Source organism: Rhamphochromis longiceps, linkage group LG23, assembly GCF_057381845.1.
Source record: "Rhamphochromis longiceps isolate RC_006_pf linkage group LG23, R_longiceps_female_GT1.1, whole genome shotgun sequence".
Taxonomy (NCBI): Eukaryota; Metazoa; Chordata; class Actinopteri; order Cichliformes; family Cichlidae; genus Rhamphochromis; species Rhamphochromis longiceps.
In genome coordinates this window covers 46,652,939-46,672,106 of record NC_140578.1, presented here as the reverse complement: position 1 = coordinate 46,672,106, position 19,168 = coordinate 46,652,939, and the positions used below count along the sequence as shown (strand labels likewise).

General features: G+C 44.7%; 1 protein-coding gene across 1 annotated transcript in view; it reads right to left on the bottom strand.

The window, feature by feature from the left end:
- Positions 1 to 5,943: 5,943 nt before the first annotated feature.
- The window catches only part of chrm4a (cholinergic receptor, muscarinic 4a), a 64,100-nt gene continuing 50,875 nt past the window's right edge, over positions 5,944 to 19,168 (bottom strand). The window contains exons 6-7 of the mRNA XM_085398092.1: positions 7,278 to 7,544; positions 5,944 to 6,524 (exon numbers count right to left, since the gene is read on the bottom strand). Of these exons, the coding sequence (XP_085254218.1) occupies positions 6,279 to 6,524; positions 7,278 to 7,544 (513 nt within the window). The 3' untranslated portion in view covers positions 5,944 to 6,278. The remainder of the gene's footprint in view (positions 6,525 to 7,277; positions 7,545 to 19,168) is intronic.

The window sequence follows — 19,168 nt, the reverse complement described above, 5'->3', positions numbered from 1 at the left end:
TGTTCTCTCTCCCTACTCCGTTTCTGTGTCAGAACTCTTATGTTTTCATAACATATAAAATACAGACTCTATGCAGTCCAGTGAAAATCAAAGTACAAAGAGGGTAAGTAGTAGCCAGGTGCTGCTATTCAAATGGACGTGATAATCCGATCAACAGCAAGTGTGAGTACGTCTGTAAAAGCAAACATTTAGGCAGTTTGGAGGTCCGGATCATTCAGCTGTGTGTTAGCACAATGCCACACTGTTACCAGGAGAGCACGTACCAGCAAATTCACCCCCATCAGACCGTGCGATACTCTAAGAAACTGCAAAAAAACCCTATCTCTAAGGGAGAGGCCAGCCACCCTTCGGAGGAAGCTCATTTCCGCCACATGTATCCGCGACCTCGTTCTTTCGGTCACTACCCACAGCTCGTGGCCATAGGTGAGGGTAGGGACGTAGATGGACCGGTAAATTGAGAGCTTCGCTTTAAAACTCAGCTCCCTCTTCACCACGACGGACCGGTACAGCGTCCGCATCACTGCGGCCGCAGCACCAATCCGTCTGTCGATCTCCGGCTCCCTTCTCCCATCACTCGTGAACAAGGCCCCGAGATACTTGAACTCCTCCACTTGGGGCAGGAACTCGTCCCCCACCCGGGGATGAGTAATGACAGAACAATTAGAAAAATACTGAACAAGTATGGTTTGTTTGCCAGTTTTTCCCAGGAGAAAGCCTCCCGTCTCACAGAAAGAACAGCACAGGTTTGCAAACCAGCAAACTTGGAACAATGCATAAATGTTTGGTCATAATGCACATGTCTACCACACTGGTGCTAAACGTAGCTCTACAAGCTATTGAATCATCGTGGGTGTACTTGGGTTTTCATACAGCTGCATAGATTTATGACTGCTCGTTGTATTGCCAATTTGCTGAAGAGTGGATTGAAAAGAAACACCCCCCACACCCCTCATGAAGCTCCAAACATGGCGATAGAGTTCTGCACGTGATCTACTAACAATATGATCATTCATAAACACAAAAGCAGCCGAGTCATTCACCATAAAGTGAAGCACAAACAACGAATAACAAACAAATAAAAAATGACACAGCTGATGAAGAAATGGGTAATACAACTGCCAATGAAATAATACTCTTCAAGAGCAGGTTTTCTGCTAGTGTTTCGCTACGGGAACAGCATGCCCGTTCAGAGAGGCACCTGAAGGAAATCATTAGGATATTTGATATAAGGGGGAGTCCTTTTGTTAGAAATTGCTGGGGATTGTGTGGCCTGTGTGTTATACCTAACCTGTACAATGCATAGAAAAACACAACGTATTTATTTACTGTCACATCCTGCCCCCCCCCGTGCCTGGAGAAGGTGATGATAGACACAAAGCAAGTCTGAAGACAGTTTGTTAAAGATTTGATATGTTATATCTATAAAATCATGTTCATGAACACAGAAAGTTGTGCTTTGATTTATGAAAGCAAAAACGTACACTCTGAAAAGCAGAAGACTGTGTAAAATAAACCCAATTCAATTTCTTATTCTTTCTTCATGCTTTTGTATAGTGCCAGTTAACAACAACAGTTGTCTCAAAGCGCTGTACAACAATAGTCCACCAATTAAAAAATCTGTCATGAGCATGCACGTGGCAAAAGTAGGAAGGAAAACCTCCATTTTAACAGGAAGAGGCCACTGGCAGAAACAAGGCCAGGGAGAAGGAACCATGTACTGGAGGATTGGAGAGGAGAGGAGAGAGACAAATGCATCAGAAGTGAGTGGAGAAGAAATGCCTAGTGTGTCATGGGAGGCCTGAAACTAAAGCCATTCTTGAGGGATGGTGGATGATCTCCGGAGCCAATCTTAGCTGGTTCCACAGGAAAGCGGCCTGAAAACTGAAGGCTCTGCCTCCCATTCTACTTTTAGAAACTTTAGAAGCTACAAGTTAATCATCAGTCTGAGAGCAAAGTGCTCTCTGGGGATAATATATCTGCTTCTTCTTGGTTCTGTACTGAGAAAGCACGGCATTGCTTTCCACTTTTAGGCTGATGACTGTCAGATCTATGTCCCTCTAAAGAAAAAACGCAGATACTTCAGACACATCTAAGCCCTGCAGAACACCGGCCCTTGAGGCCTGGAGTTTCCCACCCCTGCTGTACATGGACTCTACACCATAACACTTACCAGCACGTTTTACTGGCAGAACCTGATATCAACCATACACAGCAGAGATTTACTGGATACAAAAGATAATAAAAGTATCAACCACTTGTACAAGAAGGAGCAAAGCAAGGGCAACCGTTAACTTATAAAAGGCAAATGTACACTTTAGCTTCCTGTATGGTGGCAAAGCAAAATTGTTGTGACCTAACGTTTACATTCCAAAAGCTCCGCTGCACCTTGATTCAAAGTGATAGCACTTTTTACTGCATATCAAATTATCTCCAGTTTGCAAACACTAGCTTTCTGGTCTTTTATTTTCAGATAGTTGATAGAGGTCTTTGGGATATCATTATGTGTACTGTGGGTGCTCCTGTTGACTGATGTTCACTGACTTTTCTCAACCAGAACTTACTGGTTGATGACTATATAGCAATTTTTGGTGCTATTGAATGCCTTCCGTGGTGACCATGCTGAGGCTACGATGGGCATTTGGCATGCAGACTGGAGCAGACTGGGATCAAACCTCTTTACTACGTGTGGAGTTTGATATAAGAAAGCAGAGTCCCTCTTTGTCCCTGGGTCGATTAATGCTTTGTCATGATTTTCTTTTTATATCCCCATATGAGCCATTTTTCTAGTTTCCCTTTATCACCACTAGGGGGTTGTATTTCATTTTATGTACTGGTTATGGTTATTTAAGGTGAAGGGCAGTGTTGGGAGGGTTACTTTTAAAATGTATCCCACTACAGATTACAGAATACATGGCCCAAAATGTATTTTGTAACATATTCCGATAAGTTACTCAATGAGAGTAACGTATTCTGAATACTTTGGATTACTTACAGTAATCTAATGTCAGTTGGTCTAATGTCTGACAGGTTCCTGAGCTATGCTAAGCTGGGACAGCCACATTATAAAAAGACACAAGTCCTTCTGAGCCAACAAGGATTTCATGCAGCTGCCTGAGCAGTCACTTGATTTCTCAGATGGGATAATGACATTTGAATTAGGCCGAGTCTTACAAAACCTAAACCTTGTGTGAAATTCTGACCCAAATTCCCTCTTCATTTTTGAAAACTCACTATCAAACACCTTTATGACTCACAAGTAAAACTCACTGTGAAATATCACAAACACATAAGTGTTACTACATTAAATAGAGTTAAAATGTATCCTAATAATATGGTGATAAATGACAGAGGTAACATCCTTACTTTTGATGAATTGTTGTGCTTCAGCCTGTGTTTCTTATTTTGTCTCCAGCATGAGAATTAGGGTTGGGAGACCAGGACTAAATCAGGGAATGAGTCCCTCTGTTCTCCTCCTATCATGCCCTACTTTTCTCCCACAAGCTCAGGATTGCTTTCTCTAATACTCTTTTCCCCATTTCTACCAGTCTCTCATTTTCATTTCCTCATATCCATGTCATATGTCTTTTCTCTCTCCTCTCTCAACCTGTACTCCTTTTTATCTCTCCTGTTATTTCAGCCATCTGCACATTGCACTGCCTTCTAAACATGGCTCTTGTTTTACCTCTGTGTGTGTGAATGTGTGAATGACTGAATGTAGTGTAAAATGCCACACTACACTGAGTAAAGCGCTATACAAATGCAGGCCGTTTACCATTCACCTCTCAGTCGACCTGCTAACTGGCAAGATTTTTAGAAATTCACAAATAGTTCTGTGAAGTGTTAATTCTAAAGAAGCTGTATGTGATGACTCGTAGACACAAGACAAATCTGCAAAACTGCAGGTCAATGTGAAGCAAACAGGCGCAGTAACTGCTCGCTCTTGCTCCATAATATGGAAAATCATTAGGGGCTCTCACAGAACAAATCCTCAATCTGAGCAAACTAACTGAAATAAAGTGAATAAAATGGGGGGTAAACAGACTTAGGGATACAAAGTTGTGCAAAGTTGTTAGTGCAGTTTATTGCAAGGAGCACTTGATCATCTGTGCACTTTCTGTGTGGATTTTTTTCCACCAAGTTTCTTGTCTAAGGACATGACCAGGTAAAGTGGTGATTCTAACCTGGCCATGGGTGTGGATACAAGTACATGTACACCGGAGAGGACTAATGTCAATTAGTCTTCTGACTCTGTCTTCTGACTGGCAGCCAAGGTGCAGCAGCGAGAGTACTGACAGGGACTAGAAAGAAAGAGTGAAGTTCTCTTTATTGGCTCCATGATAAATCCAGAGCACTTCGCTCTCAGACTGTTGACTAACTTGTTGTTCCTTGGATAAAGGAAGTATGGGAGGCAGAGCCTTCAGTTTTCAGGCCCCTCTTCTGTGGAACCAGCTTCCAGTTTGGATTCAGGAGACAGACACCATCTCTACTTTCAAGATTAGGCTTCAAACTTTCCTTTTTGCTAAAGCATATAGTTAGGGCTGGACCAGGTCACCCTGAATCCTCCCTTAGTTATGCTGCAATAGGTGTAGGCAGCTGGGGATTCCCATGATGCTCTGGGAGTTTCTACTTCACTCACCCGTATCATTCACTATGTGTTTACTCTGTCACTCTGTATTTAATCATCCGTTATTATTACTCTGTCTCTCTTTCACAGCACGCCACTTTCACATAGCCCCAGCTGGCAGATGGCCGTCCCTTCCTGAGCCTGAGGTTTATTCCTGTTTATTCCAGGAAGTTTTTCCTTCTCGCTGTTGCAAAGTGCTCGGTCATAGGGGGTCATGTGATTGTCTAGATTTCTCTGTATCATCATAGAGTTTACTTTACCTTCCAGTATAAAGCACCTTGAGGTGATTGTTGCTGTCATTTGGTGCTATATAAATAAAGCTGCATTGAATTGCATCATTGTTTAGTGTTAAATTATCAGTGTGAGTCTGGAAGCTATTTCTGGACTCCAGTAGTTTTACTGTATCTGAAAGACGTCTGGTGTTTTGGTGCATCTTAGTTTAAGCAGGTTGGGTATGTTAAGTAAAACTCTGTTTTATGCTATATGAACAAACTGTTGTTGCTAATCTCCTGTAGCCTCCATTTGAAAGGCACCGTCCAATGAATCTCTGGTATTCATTTGTTTAATCAGTCTTGGTTACTGGCAATAATAACAGTATTTCTTCTTACCTATTCTTCCTTCCCATTCTTCTTTTCTCCGTCCATCTGATATTTTGTGTTGTTGTGACTGTTGCTGTGTAACATCCCAGACTGATAGCAGAGTTAATAACACAGCCAGTAGCCAACTGCTCATGCCATGTCAGGGACTCAGAACTGACAGTAGGTTGAGCTCAAACTCTAGAGAATAGAGTCTAGTTTAACATTGCTTTCTTAGATATGTTAATGGTAAATGGTAAATGGCCTGTATTTATATAGCGCTTTTCTAGTCCCTAAGGACCCCAAAGCGCTTTACACAACCAGTCATCCACCCATTCACACACACATTCACACACTGGTGATGGCAGCTACATTGTAGCCACAGCCACCCTGGGGCGCACTGACAGAGGCAAGGCTGCCGGACACTGGCGCCACCGGGCCCTCTGACCACCACCAGTAGGCAACGGGTGAAGTGTCTTGCCCAAGGACACAACGACCGAGACTGTCCAAGCTGGGGCTCGAACCGGCAACCTTCCGATTACAAGGCGAACTCCCAACTCTTGAGCCACGATCGCCCCTTGTGTTAATACATCAAGAGATCCACCAGTCTATTTATACATCTAGCTATACATACATACATACATACATACATATGTACATACACACAGCACAGATCAGGCAAAGCCACTTTCTCGGCCACATTCTCACGCATCACCACGCAGATCCAATCACTGACCTCTCCTTTTATAGCATCTACATCTTCATTTGAAATTAATTTCTGTGTTAGTGAAACCAAATTTCTACTCACAGTGCAATTTTGGGTAGCTTGACAGGTAAAAGAATAAAAGAATCTCTGGTTTACACTCACGTGTTGCTTGGACTGTATGAATAGGGAGCACTCATTCATTTGTAGAATAAATACATTTACTAATCTGCTCCAAGTTTCTGGTCTCTTCAGAAGGCACCCATCACCCAGTTCTGCTATTCTTCATTCAGTTCCTTCATTTTTCTTTCGCACAACTTCTTGCAATGATTTACAGCTTTGCCTTCCATCCTATCTCAAATATCCTCCTTCTATCTTATCTTGTTCCTATATTTTTATATTGGCATAGCAACAGGTTCTTGAAAGTCTTTTTAAATGTGGCATTGCACAGTGCATAACAAGCTGGGTTGATAGTAGAGTTGACATAACACAGCCAGTAGCCAATTGCCCACACTGTATCAGGGACACAGGACTGGCAGAAGGTTGAGATCAACACCATCACATTATACGGTGTCCATGTTATGATGAAAGCCAGCAGGATGGCAAAGATAGTCTTGGTTACCTATGAAGAATGGAAGAAAGGAGAGATGAAGAATAAATAAACCGGAACATGTAGACACAAAGTCCAAAGATAGATAATCTGTGAACTCTGTCAGCTCTTTGTTTCTCACACACTGCAGTGAGATGACAGTCACATAACTCACAGACGAGCTGACCATGTTAAGTATGCATAATGTGTATTATGTAAAAAACGACAGTGCCAAACCTTTTAGTATGAGCTACGTTAAAAACATGTCCAAACGTGCTAAATTGCCCTGCACCTCAATTAATATTTGCACACACAGGAAAACAGCCGCTCACTGTTAGCTTTAGATAAAACATATCTGCTCTCTGTGTCTCGGGTAATCTCAAGGGTGAGACAGCATTAAAGCGACTTAAAGCTGAGATCCCAAAAGGTTGATTCTGTTCATCTGGACGTAGCGTTTCCAGTGAAAACGCTACGTCCAGATGAACAGAATCAACCTTTTGGGATTTCCTTACCTGGATGATTGAGCGTGCACCAGGACATTAAAGCTGAGATAATAGTGACATCTGCTTAACAACTCTTCCTATGACTGTTAGAACCACTGACTTACATACGCTGGGTTTTAGCTTGAAACAAAGTGAGTGAGGGTCTTCCTGTCATATTTTATTTATTCTCCAAGACTTCTGTTCTTTGCTTGTGCAGAGGCTGAGTCCGATAATCAAATCTAAATAACGAGTTCCTCTATTATTTCCATTATATGTCTTAAACTTATGTCGTGTATTAACCTACTTTCTTTTCTCTGGCAGCCATCTGTCTTTTCTTTCTCACTTGGCTTCTAGCAATGCTTGCAAATTTTCTTGCCACAGTTCGAGGACGGCTGATTGGGATTGAATGCCTCTCGGCTCCATCTACAGGTGGAACGATCTCTAAAGCTGTGATGCATTCATCCCCAGACTGCTTTGTCACAATCTTTAACTTGGACCACCTTGAAGAGGGATTGATCTTGTGGATGGCAGAATTGGTTGTTGTCGGTACTGGAGTGGGGTTTGCTAGCACCTGTAACAAAACAGAGTACTGTTAGGACATTTCACAGCAAGTTTGACCTGTGACTTGCACAGTATCCTGTCTTCCTCCCCTTAACCCCAACCAGTTGAGGCAAATGGCTTCCCCTCCCTGAACCTGCCTTTGGTGGAGATTTCTTTCTGTTAAAAGGGAGTTATTCAATATTTAAATGTTGATTGTATTATGTAAGGTTCCCCGGCAGCTGCAGCCCAACAATGATAATAGTCCAGCGTCACCTGATAGATGCCAAAAAAAAAGCTACATCAAAAAGTAAAGTTTTAAGCCTAATTTAAAAATGAACTGTTTCACCCATATTCATAAGGAAAGCAATATAATAACAACCACAACTTGAAGCAAAAGTTCACAGTCCTGGCAAAATTTGAGGAAAAAAGAAATCCACGCAACAAAAAATACTCCACTCCGGGTTTTCCAATGAATCCTATGACTTTTCATGACATGGTGTCAGAAGTAGTCAGTAGGGATAGTAGGGATCTCTGGCAGGTAGCTCCATGCCCTCCTGGGTTTTAATTGCACCTTAGAACACACATGCATCAACATTACAATGAGCGGGTGGAGGGAGGTTTGGAGTCTTCTCTCACCCCCATTCTCTGCGACCTGCTGGAGCAGGGGGGCTAGGAGGAGGAGTTGGCCGTCCGACTGCGGTCTGGAGTGTGGAGCCTTCCTGCTGCTGCGGAGTCGGGGCGGTCTGCCTCCCCCCACCGCAGGGAAAAGGGAAACACCACCTGGGTCTGGGTGCAGTTCCCCCCTCCAGGGGCGGGGGCACCTAGACCCGGTTTGTAGAGTACGCTTGGGGAGTATGATCGTGTGTACAGCGTCTCTTTATGTCTGTCTCCACGTTGGTTGAGTGTGGAGTGAGTGCATATGAGAGCATGAGGGGGGGAATGGATGTTTGTATCTGTGTGTGCCTGTATGTCTGTGTCTATATGTCAGGTTGGGTGTCAGGCGCCACCTCTCTGGGGACATCTCAGGCCCTCCAAGGTTTGGAGGCCTATCTCCCCCTACCACCACTTCCCCTGCCAGTGGCGGACTCCCTCAGACATCGGTGCGTTGGTGGTTCTTTGTGTCCGGGGATGGGCGTCCAGGTACACACCGGCTCACTCCTTGGCGGCCGCTTATCGGGGCCTGGAGCCTGGGGCTCGCTCGGGCCACTTCGGAGGTGGGGTGCCCCCGGCCTCTCGGCCTGGGGCTCGGTCACTCAGGCGCAGCTGGCTGCCGGCGGAGCTCACGGGCGCGTCACTGCAACTCCCCCTGGCTTCTGCTCCGCGGCTGCTGAGTGAGCCCTCATCTGGGACTCTCCTCAGCTCTTTCCGGGACAGTGGCGCGGCTGCCCCTCTGTTGGTCTTCCTTGGTCTCTTGTGTTCTGGGGGCCTCTGGATGTCTGGAGTTTTGATCTCCTCCACACCTGCTTCATGCCCTGGAGGACGGGGCTGTGGCCCCCCCACACCCTCTAGCAGATTATTACATGAAGGAACCTTTTAAAAAACAAAAAACAAGCGCGTCCATGCTCACAGGTGTACACACGGGTGATCACACCCACAAACTACACCCTTTTTGGCTCCTACCTCAAAGCACACTGTGTTCTGTTGATCTTATGTGCTGCACAATAATGTTTAATATTTAGTATTTACTGTCATATTCCCATATATCATTGTGATGTTGTTTATTCTATTACTCTTGTTCTCTTCTGCTTGCTTTCTTTTTTCTTTCTCAGCAGGTGATCCAGGTGATTGATATATGCATTTTTTTTTTCTCTGCCCGTTCTGTTGGTTTTTGGTTTTTGCCCTTCTCCCCCGTCCCTCTTCTCAGCTGTTTCTCTTTCCCTCTTTCTTTCTCCCCTTCTTTCCCCCAGTCAAGTCTGTCCCGTATTCAGTAAGTGAAAATAAAATAAACAATAAAAGGTGAATCAAATGGACCATTACGGCAAGGCTGGGATGGTCAATTTGGTAAAGTAAATCCGTTGGGCATCTTTCTTTGCCTTTAGACAATAATTCTGATGCAAAAGAGCCAAACGGGACAGGCCAAAAAAAAAAAAAGAAAGAAAAAAAAAAAAGAAAAAAGAAATAAAGAACATGTTAACTTAAAAAAAATAAATAAATAAAAAAAAAGTCAATAGGGATAGGAATCGGTAAGAATTTAGCGATTCCCATGCCATTATCAATATAACTTGATTTGATTCCTTGTCGATTCTTATTGGCTCCACTTTGAGAGTCACCACCATGTCTAAGCAGCATATCATGACATTACATTCATGCAAAGTAATTTCATGCGTGTGGTCTAATGCGTGTGCATTTTAGAGGTATTTCCCCTCTTTTTTGTGTTCAGTGTTGGGGTCATTATTTAAAAGTAAAGTAAAAACGTTATTACCCGTATTACACAGAACACTTTTCCTAAAAGTAACGCAGTATTTTATTGCATACTGTCTTTGAATGTCTTTGAACAAAGACATTCATTACTCATTATGTTACCTTCATGTTACTCTGCAAAATGATCTGAAAAGCACTGTCTCATAATGGCCATTTAACAATATAAAGCTACAGTCCCACACACCAACACAAATCCCTATCCCAGTGAGGACACATGTCATCTTTGTCTTAGTATTTAGGTATGAAAACAAAGCTGACAATACAAAGCAAAGATGAAAACCAGCACAAGCAATCATTGCCGTGATTCTACTGTAGAAACATGAACAGGTAGAAATAGAAGCTGCAGCCTGACTGATCATCAGTTTGTTACAGGCTGGCTTCACCAGCCTGTAACAGTAAGAGCAATGTCAGCATTTACTGAGCTTTAACACCACTCTGGGGTTCTTGGCTACCTTAGCGTTAGCATGCAGTTTTGCAAAAGGCGAAGTTGTGTTAACATTATAACGCAGTTGTTTCTGTCCTGGAGCAGTCGTCACTTTGCCATCTCACTCTCCATCCCTTTGTGCATTAATGATAAAAGTAATGTCCATGTCTATGGTGAAGAATGCACCATTATTTTTACTTCCGACACACGAACTGAAATCAGCTGATCTTAGTGAGAGGGCAAGAACCGATAAGCGGGATCAGTAGGCAGGCAGACTAACCATTCCAAGGAACTGGACTACTAGGAACCTATTCTTGATTCCATCCCTAGCAGTCGATCATCACGTCTCAGAAATGTAGCAGGAGAGGGAGGAAGTCTGTAGAGTTGCAGAATGTGGCATGGTGGAATAACTGAGAGAATCTCCCACTAAACATCGGGTTGGCGTTTTTGTCATTTTAATAATTGCATGCTTTGGTGTTTTTGTTTTGTGTGAGATGTGGGCCACACCCATGTAGGAGTGGTGATTCTACTTTAGAGCAGCTGCAAGCTATTTGGAGTTGAGTACAGGGAGCCGTTGAATGGTAATGATTTGAGACCTTCTCTATAAAGGAGAGAGAAAACAGGAAGGAGGAGTTGTTTTTTTGTAGGACACAGTTGCAGCAGGGAAGCCAGTTGACACTGAAGACTCCAGTATGAGAAGTGCACATTTTAAAGGAAAATAGTTTTAACCTTTTTAAATAGCAAATGGGGTGATATGATATAGTACCATATCACCCTATTAGAGCACTTCACTCTCACACTGCAGGCCTACTTGTTGATCCCAGAGTATTTAACCCTTTAAGTCCTACCATAGAACCAAGTCCGCCAGAGCTTACTTTATATTTTTACATGCTGTGGAGCCATTTTTGGGAGCATTTCAAGTTGCTATACATCAATACAACTGTTATAGCCCAAATTTTAACAATATGTATGCATTAAGTCCATAGTAATTACATAAATTGCAAAAAATTGCAATAAACTACAAAAAAAATTGAAAATCATTTTTGTTTTTTGTTTTTTACATATATTTCTACTTAGAGATATTTAAAAGGTTTGTCCCTCAAAACTTTAAATACAAAAAAGTTGCAAAAAATAGTTTCCAACCACAGGAAATTTATTTTGAGCTGGAGCCTATCCCAGCTATCATAGGGCGAGAGGCAGGGTACACCCTGGACAGGTCGCCAGTCTGTCGCAGGGCCAACACACAGGGACAGACAACCATTCATGCTCACATTCACACCTAGCGACAATTTGGATTATCCAATTAACCTATCCCCACAAGCTGCATGTCTTTGGACGGTGGGAGGAAGCCGGAGTACCCGGAGGGAACCCACGCAAACTCCACACAGAAAGACCCCGGCCTGATGTTGGAATTGAACTCAGGACCTTCTTGCTGTGCGGCAACAGTGCTAACCACCGTGCCACCGTGCTGCCTCCACTGTTCAAGCCATCATTCAGAAATGGAAGGAGTATGGCACAACTGTAAACCTACCAAGACAAGGCCGTCCACCTAAACTCACAGGCCGAACAAGGAGAGCGCTGATCAGAAATGCAGCCAAGAGGCCCATGGTGACTCTGGACGAGCTGCAGAGATCTACAGCTCAGGTGGGGGAATCTGTCCATAGGACAACTATTAGTGGTGCACTGCACAAAGTTGGCCTTTATGGCAGAGTGGCAAGAAGAAAGCCATTGTTAACAGAAAACCATAAGAAGTCCCGTTTGCAGTTTGCCACAAGCCATGTGGGGAACACAGCAAACATGTGGAAGAAGCTGCTCTGGTCAGATGAGACCAAAATGCAAAACGCTATGTGTGGAAAACTAACACTGCACATCACTCTGAACACACCATCCCCACTGTCAGATATGGTGGTGGCAGCATCGTGCTCTGGGGGGGCTTCTCTTCAGCAGGGACAGGGAAGCTGGTCAGAGTTGATGGGAAGATGGATGGAGCCAAATACAGGGCAGTCTTGGAAGAAAACCTGTTGGAGTCTGCAAAAGACTTGAGACTGGGGCGGAGCTTCACCTTCCAGCAGGACAACGACCCTAAAATTGAGCTTAGACCTGATGCAGAACCCTACAGCATAACCACACCACGTTGTATTCCTTTTCCTATTCTACCACAAGTGGAGAAGGAAATTAAAAGGATGATGGCACTTGACATTATTGAGGAGGTAACCGAAGCCACAGACTGGTGTGCCCCAATGGTGCCAGTTATTGAGAAGAAAAGAAAGCCAAGGATATGTGTGGACCTCATGAAACTCAATAAAGAAGTAAAAAGAGAGAGATTCATTTTGCCCAATCTGGAGGATTTTGCACCAAATAAAACATACGGCACCACTATATTTTCAATCTAAGGAGCTTCGAAAGAAAAGCATCTGTAATTCTTGAAGACGTTTCACCTCTCATCCGAGAAGCTTCTTCAGTTCTAAGAGTAAATAATTAATAATTGAGTGCTCAAAGAAAGTCAGGGATCAGTGATCACTTTGTCTGTTCAAGAGATTCTCTGCGAATGTGGGAGGCCATCCAAACCATAAGAATTATAAGGCCCCACCACGTTTGTGTGTTACCGACACCGCTCTGCCAGACGCACCTAACACATTCAATGCCAAGTTTGAGACCCAAAACAACGAGCCGGCACTGAAAACCTCCCCCTCACCAGACATATGTTTATATTTTAAATATAACGAGGGTTTTTATAGACAAAAACATGGATGCAAAACATGGGCTCCCCGGTGTCACCTTTTGTAGACCAAAAGGTGACACCGGGGAGCCAAATGTGGTGGAGTGTGGCTTGGGCGCAGCTGCAAGGGAGGCTGAGACACACCGGAGCTCCATCAGCTCATCACACCTCCCCTGTTTAAAAGAGTGTACCGGGACCTAAGGTGAGCTGATAGTGAGTCTGGTAGCTCGGGTTGGTTCCTGGCCGACACCGCCGTTGGGCCCACCCGTGTCCTTCGACTGCATGGGGGAGGGAGGCAACCCCCACGCCTCCCTTCCCATGAAGGTCAGCCTGGTCAGCACTAGGCCAGCCCGAGTTCGGGGGCAGCATAACGGAGGTGCCCTTCCTACCCGAGTTGGAGGTTGCCGTGCTGTCTGGTCCAGCGGTGTCCATGCCAGAGGCAGGTGCGCCATCTGGACCTGGCTTGTCTTCGCTGCAGGTCAGCGTGCTGGCTGGACCTGCCACGCCCATACTAGAGGTCGCAATGCAGCCTGGTGCAGTGGCATCTTCGCTGGAGGTCAGTGCGGCATCTGGTCCTGCACGCTGGCCACCTGTCAAGCCACCCGTGAGCCACGGGTCATGTCCACGCCTGCTGATGCGCTGCTGCGCCGCTGCTGCCTGCCATGCGGTTGGGCTCCAGATCAGCTCCGTCACCGCCGCTGGGCACGCAGTCAGCCACTGAACACGTGGTCAGCCGATCGACCCACCTCGGCACTGCGGCTGCTGGACACGCGGTAAGCCACTGGATCCAACTCACCCCTGCTGCTAATCCATAGGCCAGGGACGCTGATGGCCATCGCCGATTTCCCCTTCCGTTTGCGAGGGGGAGGGAGAGTAGGCTAGGCCAGATTGCTCCCCGGCCTAGGTCGGGCGATATGGGTATGTGGTGGGATGTGGCTTGGGCTCATCACACCTCCCCTGTTTAAAAGAGTGTACCAGGATCTGAGGTGTTGTTGTGCGTGGGGTTGTGGCTGAAAAGCTGAAACTGAGTCTCATAAAAGAGCAACCAAAATAATAGTGTTAAAAGTGTAAACTATGTGGTTGAGTCCATCATTCCCATTAAACCAACCTTTACATGGAGGAAGTGGAAAGAATGGCTCTTGGCTCTTTTAAAGGGACAGTACCTAGCCACTGGTACAGAAATGTTGATGACACCTGGGTCAAAATCAAAACCAAAGAAGTGGAATCCTTCAGTGCTCACATCAACTCAGTGGATAAAAACAAAGTTCACCAGGGTAGACCCAAAGGATAGCTGTTTGCCATTTCCTTTTTCCTTTCCAGTCACCTTTCTCACTCACGATGTGTTAACAGACCTCTCTGCATTGAATCATATCTGTTATTAATCTCTGTCTCTCTTCCACAGCATGTCTTTTATCCTGTCTTCCTTCTCTCACCCCAACTGGTCGCAGCAGATGGCCCCTCCCCACCTGAGCCTGGTTCTGCTGGAGGTTTCTTCCTGTTAAAAGGGAGTTTTTCCTTCCCACTGTCGCCAAAGTGCTTGCTCATAGGGGGTCATATGATTGTTGGGTTTTTCTCTGCATCTACTGTACAATATAAAGCGCCTTGAGGTGACTTTTGTTGTGATTTGGCGCTATATAAATAAAAGTGAATTGAATTGAATTTCTGGACTTTTCTGAATGCATTGAAGAGAATGGAAATCTCTACATTGAAGTTTACCAGAAGCCCACACACCAGGACCAATACCTATTCTTTGCCTCCCACAAGATGCATGGAGAGAAGGTCAGACACCAACTAAGGAGGATCAGAAGGACAAATGAAACAATACTGTCATCCCCTATGTAGCAGGTTTGTTAGAGAAACTCAGGAGAGTCTTCTCCAAGCATGACATCCCAGTGAACTTCAGACCCAGCCACACACTGAGACAAAAACCTCTACACTGGAGAAGCCAAACAGCCACTTCATAAACGCAAGGCACAACATAGAAGAGCCACCTCGACGGGACAAGACTCAGCAGTCCATCTGCATCTAATGGTCAAAGGTCACTCTTTCGAGGATGCCAATGTTCACATTTTGGACAGAGAAGACAGATGGTTTGGAAGGGAGTGAAAGAAGCCATCTATCTTTTGGCTCTCAGCGAAGGCGGTCGCACTTTTCTCCTCTCCTGCCCTTAGCTTCCCTGCTTAGCTTCTTATGTCCTTGTCTTGTCTTGTGTTTTTACTTTTCCCTGGAACATTCTCTCACAGTCTGTTCTCTAAAACCTAAAAGAGGAATTATGGATTGGATCAACTGGTCCCTAAATGCAATTGACACCCCTTAACGAGAGGTTTGGGCTTGGGTGAGCCTGAGTGCTGAAGATATCTACCTATTCGGAACCATGGTAACAGGGTTCTGGCTGATCGGAGCTGGCTTGGCCCTGACTTATCAAAGAATTAAGGAAGCGGAACCGGCTGTTCAAACCCCCACAAGGCTGCCCGCTGGGATTGGAATGATGGGAGAGGCGTGAGTTTCTCAAAATGGGCTCATTGAGTGCAGCACGGATAAGATCTTGGAGAGGCTACGGCTGCTGTGAATACTCAGAATAAGATCTCTGACTGCAGACTGGATACATCTCGGAAGGGCTCGCTCGGAATAACATCTCTGGGCGCAAATTGGATGACATCACGGGGAGGCTCACTGCTGTGTGTTCTCAGAAATTGGCTCCTTGAGCACAAGAAATGACAACATCACAGAACGCAAGTATGGCGAAGCTCGCGGCTCTCCAACGGGAGATTGAGAGACCAGTGTTGGACTGTAGAACTGCTTTGAAATTCATATGAGTTGTTCGCACTAAAGTAAAAAAATACCATCACTTATGCAGATACCCCTTTGGCGCCATCAGCCTACCTTTCTGACATGTCTCCCCAATGTGATGTTTGTGTAAAGTTGGTCAGAAGGTTTCTTTGTAAGTGCGCATGCACCATTAGCGTGCTGCCTGCTGTAACCCTAATTTCCTTCGGGATTAATAAAGTATTCTGAAGGAAATTCTAATTCTGATTCTATTTCCACTGTAAACGACCATCTTTGAACAGAGGGAATAGCTTATGACACCAACTGTCTGCCATCTATAATCCAGTTTTGAGATCCCAGACGCCTTAATGCCCACTCACACCCTGGACTATTTGCCCTCGTTAAATCGCATGAAACCCCGAAACCCTGGCTGATTGTGACCTACACCTGTTTTCGCACCTTGTCTCGTGTGATTATGTAGAGGATCATTAAGGGGTCCATGTTCTCTTAGGGACCCTCCCAATAGGACTTCAATCTGGGACTCTCCAACAATTACTCTTAGAAATGAAGAAGCTTCTCAGGTGGGAGGTGAAACGTCTTCAAGGAAACTCAAAGAAGTCCAGACGCTTTTCTTTCCAAGCTCCTTAGACTACGATGACCTGGATGACTGAGAATCTTCACAGACATATATTTTCAATCCTTGATGCCTCCAGTGGGTTTTGGCAAATACTGCTCAATGTTAAGAGCAGGAAGCTAACGCCATTCATCACGCTAGTGAGTCGCTTCTGCTTTTAAAGATTGCCCTTTGGGATAACGTCTCCTCCAGAAATATTCCAACGGCAGATTAGCACCCTTCTCAAGGGTTATGCTGGTACTGTGGTGGTAATGAATGACATCTTAGTGTTTGGAAAGGAAAAAGCAGAACATGATCACAACCGTAAGGCAGTGCTGCAGACCATCAGGCATTCTGGGCTGAAATTAATCCAAGATAACTCCAAGATTGGAAAATCTAAGATCAAATGTTAAAGACACGTCATTGTGAAAGATGGTATCAAAACTCATCCAGAAAAACTGTGTCACTGAAATGCCCAGCCCCTCAAATGTCTCTGAGCTTCGTCAGATGATATGAATGATAAACTGTCTGGGAAAATTCCTCCCAGACTTCTTCACCGCTATGCACCAAAGCTACAATTTGCTCAAATCTGTCGATGTGTGGACATGGGGGGAATTGCAGAAACAAGGATTCACAGACATGAAAGCCATGTCAACTACAACACTGGCATTAGCACATTATGACGCTAGCAGACCAACAACAGCAAGCACTGATGAGAGCAGCTCTGGTTTCACAACAAAAGGAAGTACTTCTTCAGATACACAAGGATCACTAAGGCTTCACTAAGTGCCACAGAAAAGCTAATATGACTGTGTGGTGGCCAGAGATTGGACGAGAGATCACAAAGATGGTGGAGCAATGTGAGTTCTGCCTGAGAAATAACCCCACTCAGAGAAAAGAACCACTAATCATTAATATTATTATAATCACTACACCAAATAGCTGCTGATATATGTCAACTGGACAGTAAACACAACCTTGTAGTTGTGGATTATTACTCGCGCGACATCTTGATTGTACACCTCCATTACAAGCCAGCAAGTGATTGCCTGCTTGAAAAGCCTGTGTGCCATTGTCTGTGATGAGCTCAAACGCTATCCCCCACCTCACATATTATCTCAGCAAAAACTGTTCAGTAAGACGTACAACACTGGTCACACAACTTCCAGTCCCCATTATATGCAAGCTAATGGTGCAACAGAGAGAGGCATTGCTATGGGGAGGAGGATTCTTCGGCAGCAGGACCCCAACTGGCTCTCATACGCTACCGTGCCACGCCCATCACAGCAACTGGCCTAAGTCCTGCATAACTAATGAGTGGCTGACACATAAGGACAACAGTTCTCGTTCTAGCTCAGCAGCTGCAACCTCATTATATTCATTACACTAAGGTACAACAAAAGGATCTACAGGCGAAATGAAATTATTGTATCTTCTACAACAGATGTCATTCTACACCTCACTTGTCAGAGCTGCGCCCTGGTCAACTTGTGAAACTGGATGGTTAGAAGGGTTAAAAGACACTTGCAAAAAACATTACCAAAGCTCCATAGCCTGGATCATACTTTGTACCGAGGGTTTGCTCACTTGCAGAAACTGAAGACAGGAGGTTCCACTGTCTCTCTATCAGACTCCAGAGTTTCGGGCCCGTTTGGTGTTTCACCCGACACCCTGCCCGCAAGGATCCTGTATTGGAGGCCCTGCCAACCAGCTGTGAGAGAACCTTGGACAGAGAAATCAGCTTGCTATGGGGAAACAGCTTTACCCTTTAGGTGTGTGGAAGTATGCTTTATTTAGAGTTAATGGGGAAATTGTGGTCAATTTTGATTTGTTTGGTATTCATGCTTGGATAATTGGAAAAATATATGTGTACTGTTGATCACATTTTGACCACATGTTAATTTGTGGCCCCTGTTCCAGGCTTGGCACACAGTCTGGAAGACTGAGGAGACAAACTGAGTCCCACGACTGGACAAGATGTATTTAGGCAGGCACCAGCAAGTGAAGATTTCTCTCACTAGAATCTGGGAAATCACTTCAGGCATCTCAGGAAGTGGAAGTGCTGCTGGACCTTCTTGGTGATGGAGGTGGTGTTGGTGGTCCAGGTGAGGTCGTTTGAGATGTGAACTCCCAAGAACTTGATGCTGTTAACAGTATTTAACCACTTTTCTGAGAATACGCGCTTCTTTTGGGATACGGACTCCTTCTGACATTTCTTTGGAGGTGGAGGAACACCAAAGTAATTGCTTAAAGGAGCTTCTTCGACATCTTTAAGAGTTCTAAAAAAATGTCCTCCTCCAGAAAATCTTATGTACGCAAACGCGTGTTGCACCTTCTTATCGCGCGTCTTTTATTTTGAAAGCGCATGCGCACCTGCAGACCACTTATGTGCACCCCTGTGTATAGAGTTTGCAGGATGCAAAGCGACCTTCAATAACAACTACTTCCACTGCTAATAAGAAATGACATCATTCGACCTGTGGCTTTGAATAAAAAAATTAAATAACAAAATTGCCGCGCTGAGTAGAGAATTTCTTGCCTTCTTAATGAGGTTGGGACCATCAGTTGTGCAGAAGTCAGGTTGGCGCACGGCTGACAGACCTATTAGACAACTGTTAGAATTCATATTATGACAAGAACCAATCAGCTAAGTAAAGAGAAACAACAGCCCATCAATACTTTAAGAACTGAAGGTCAGTCAGTCCAGAAAAT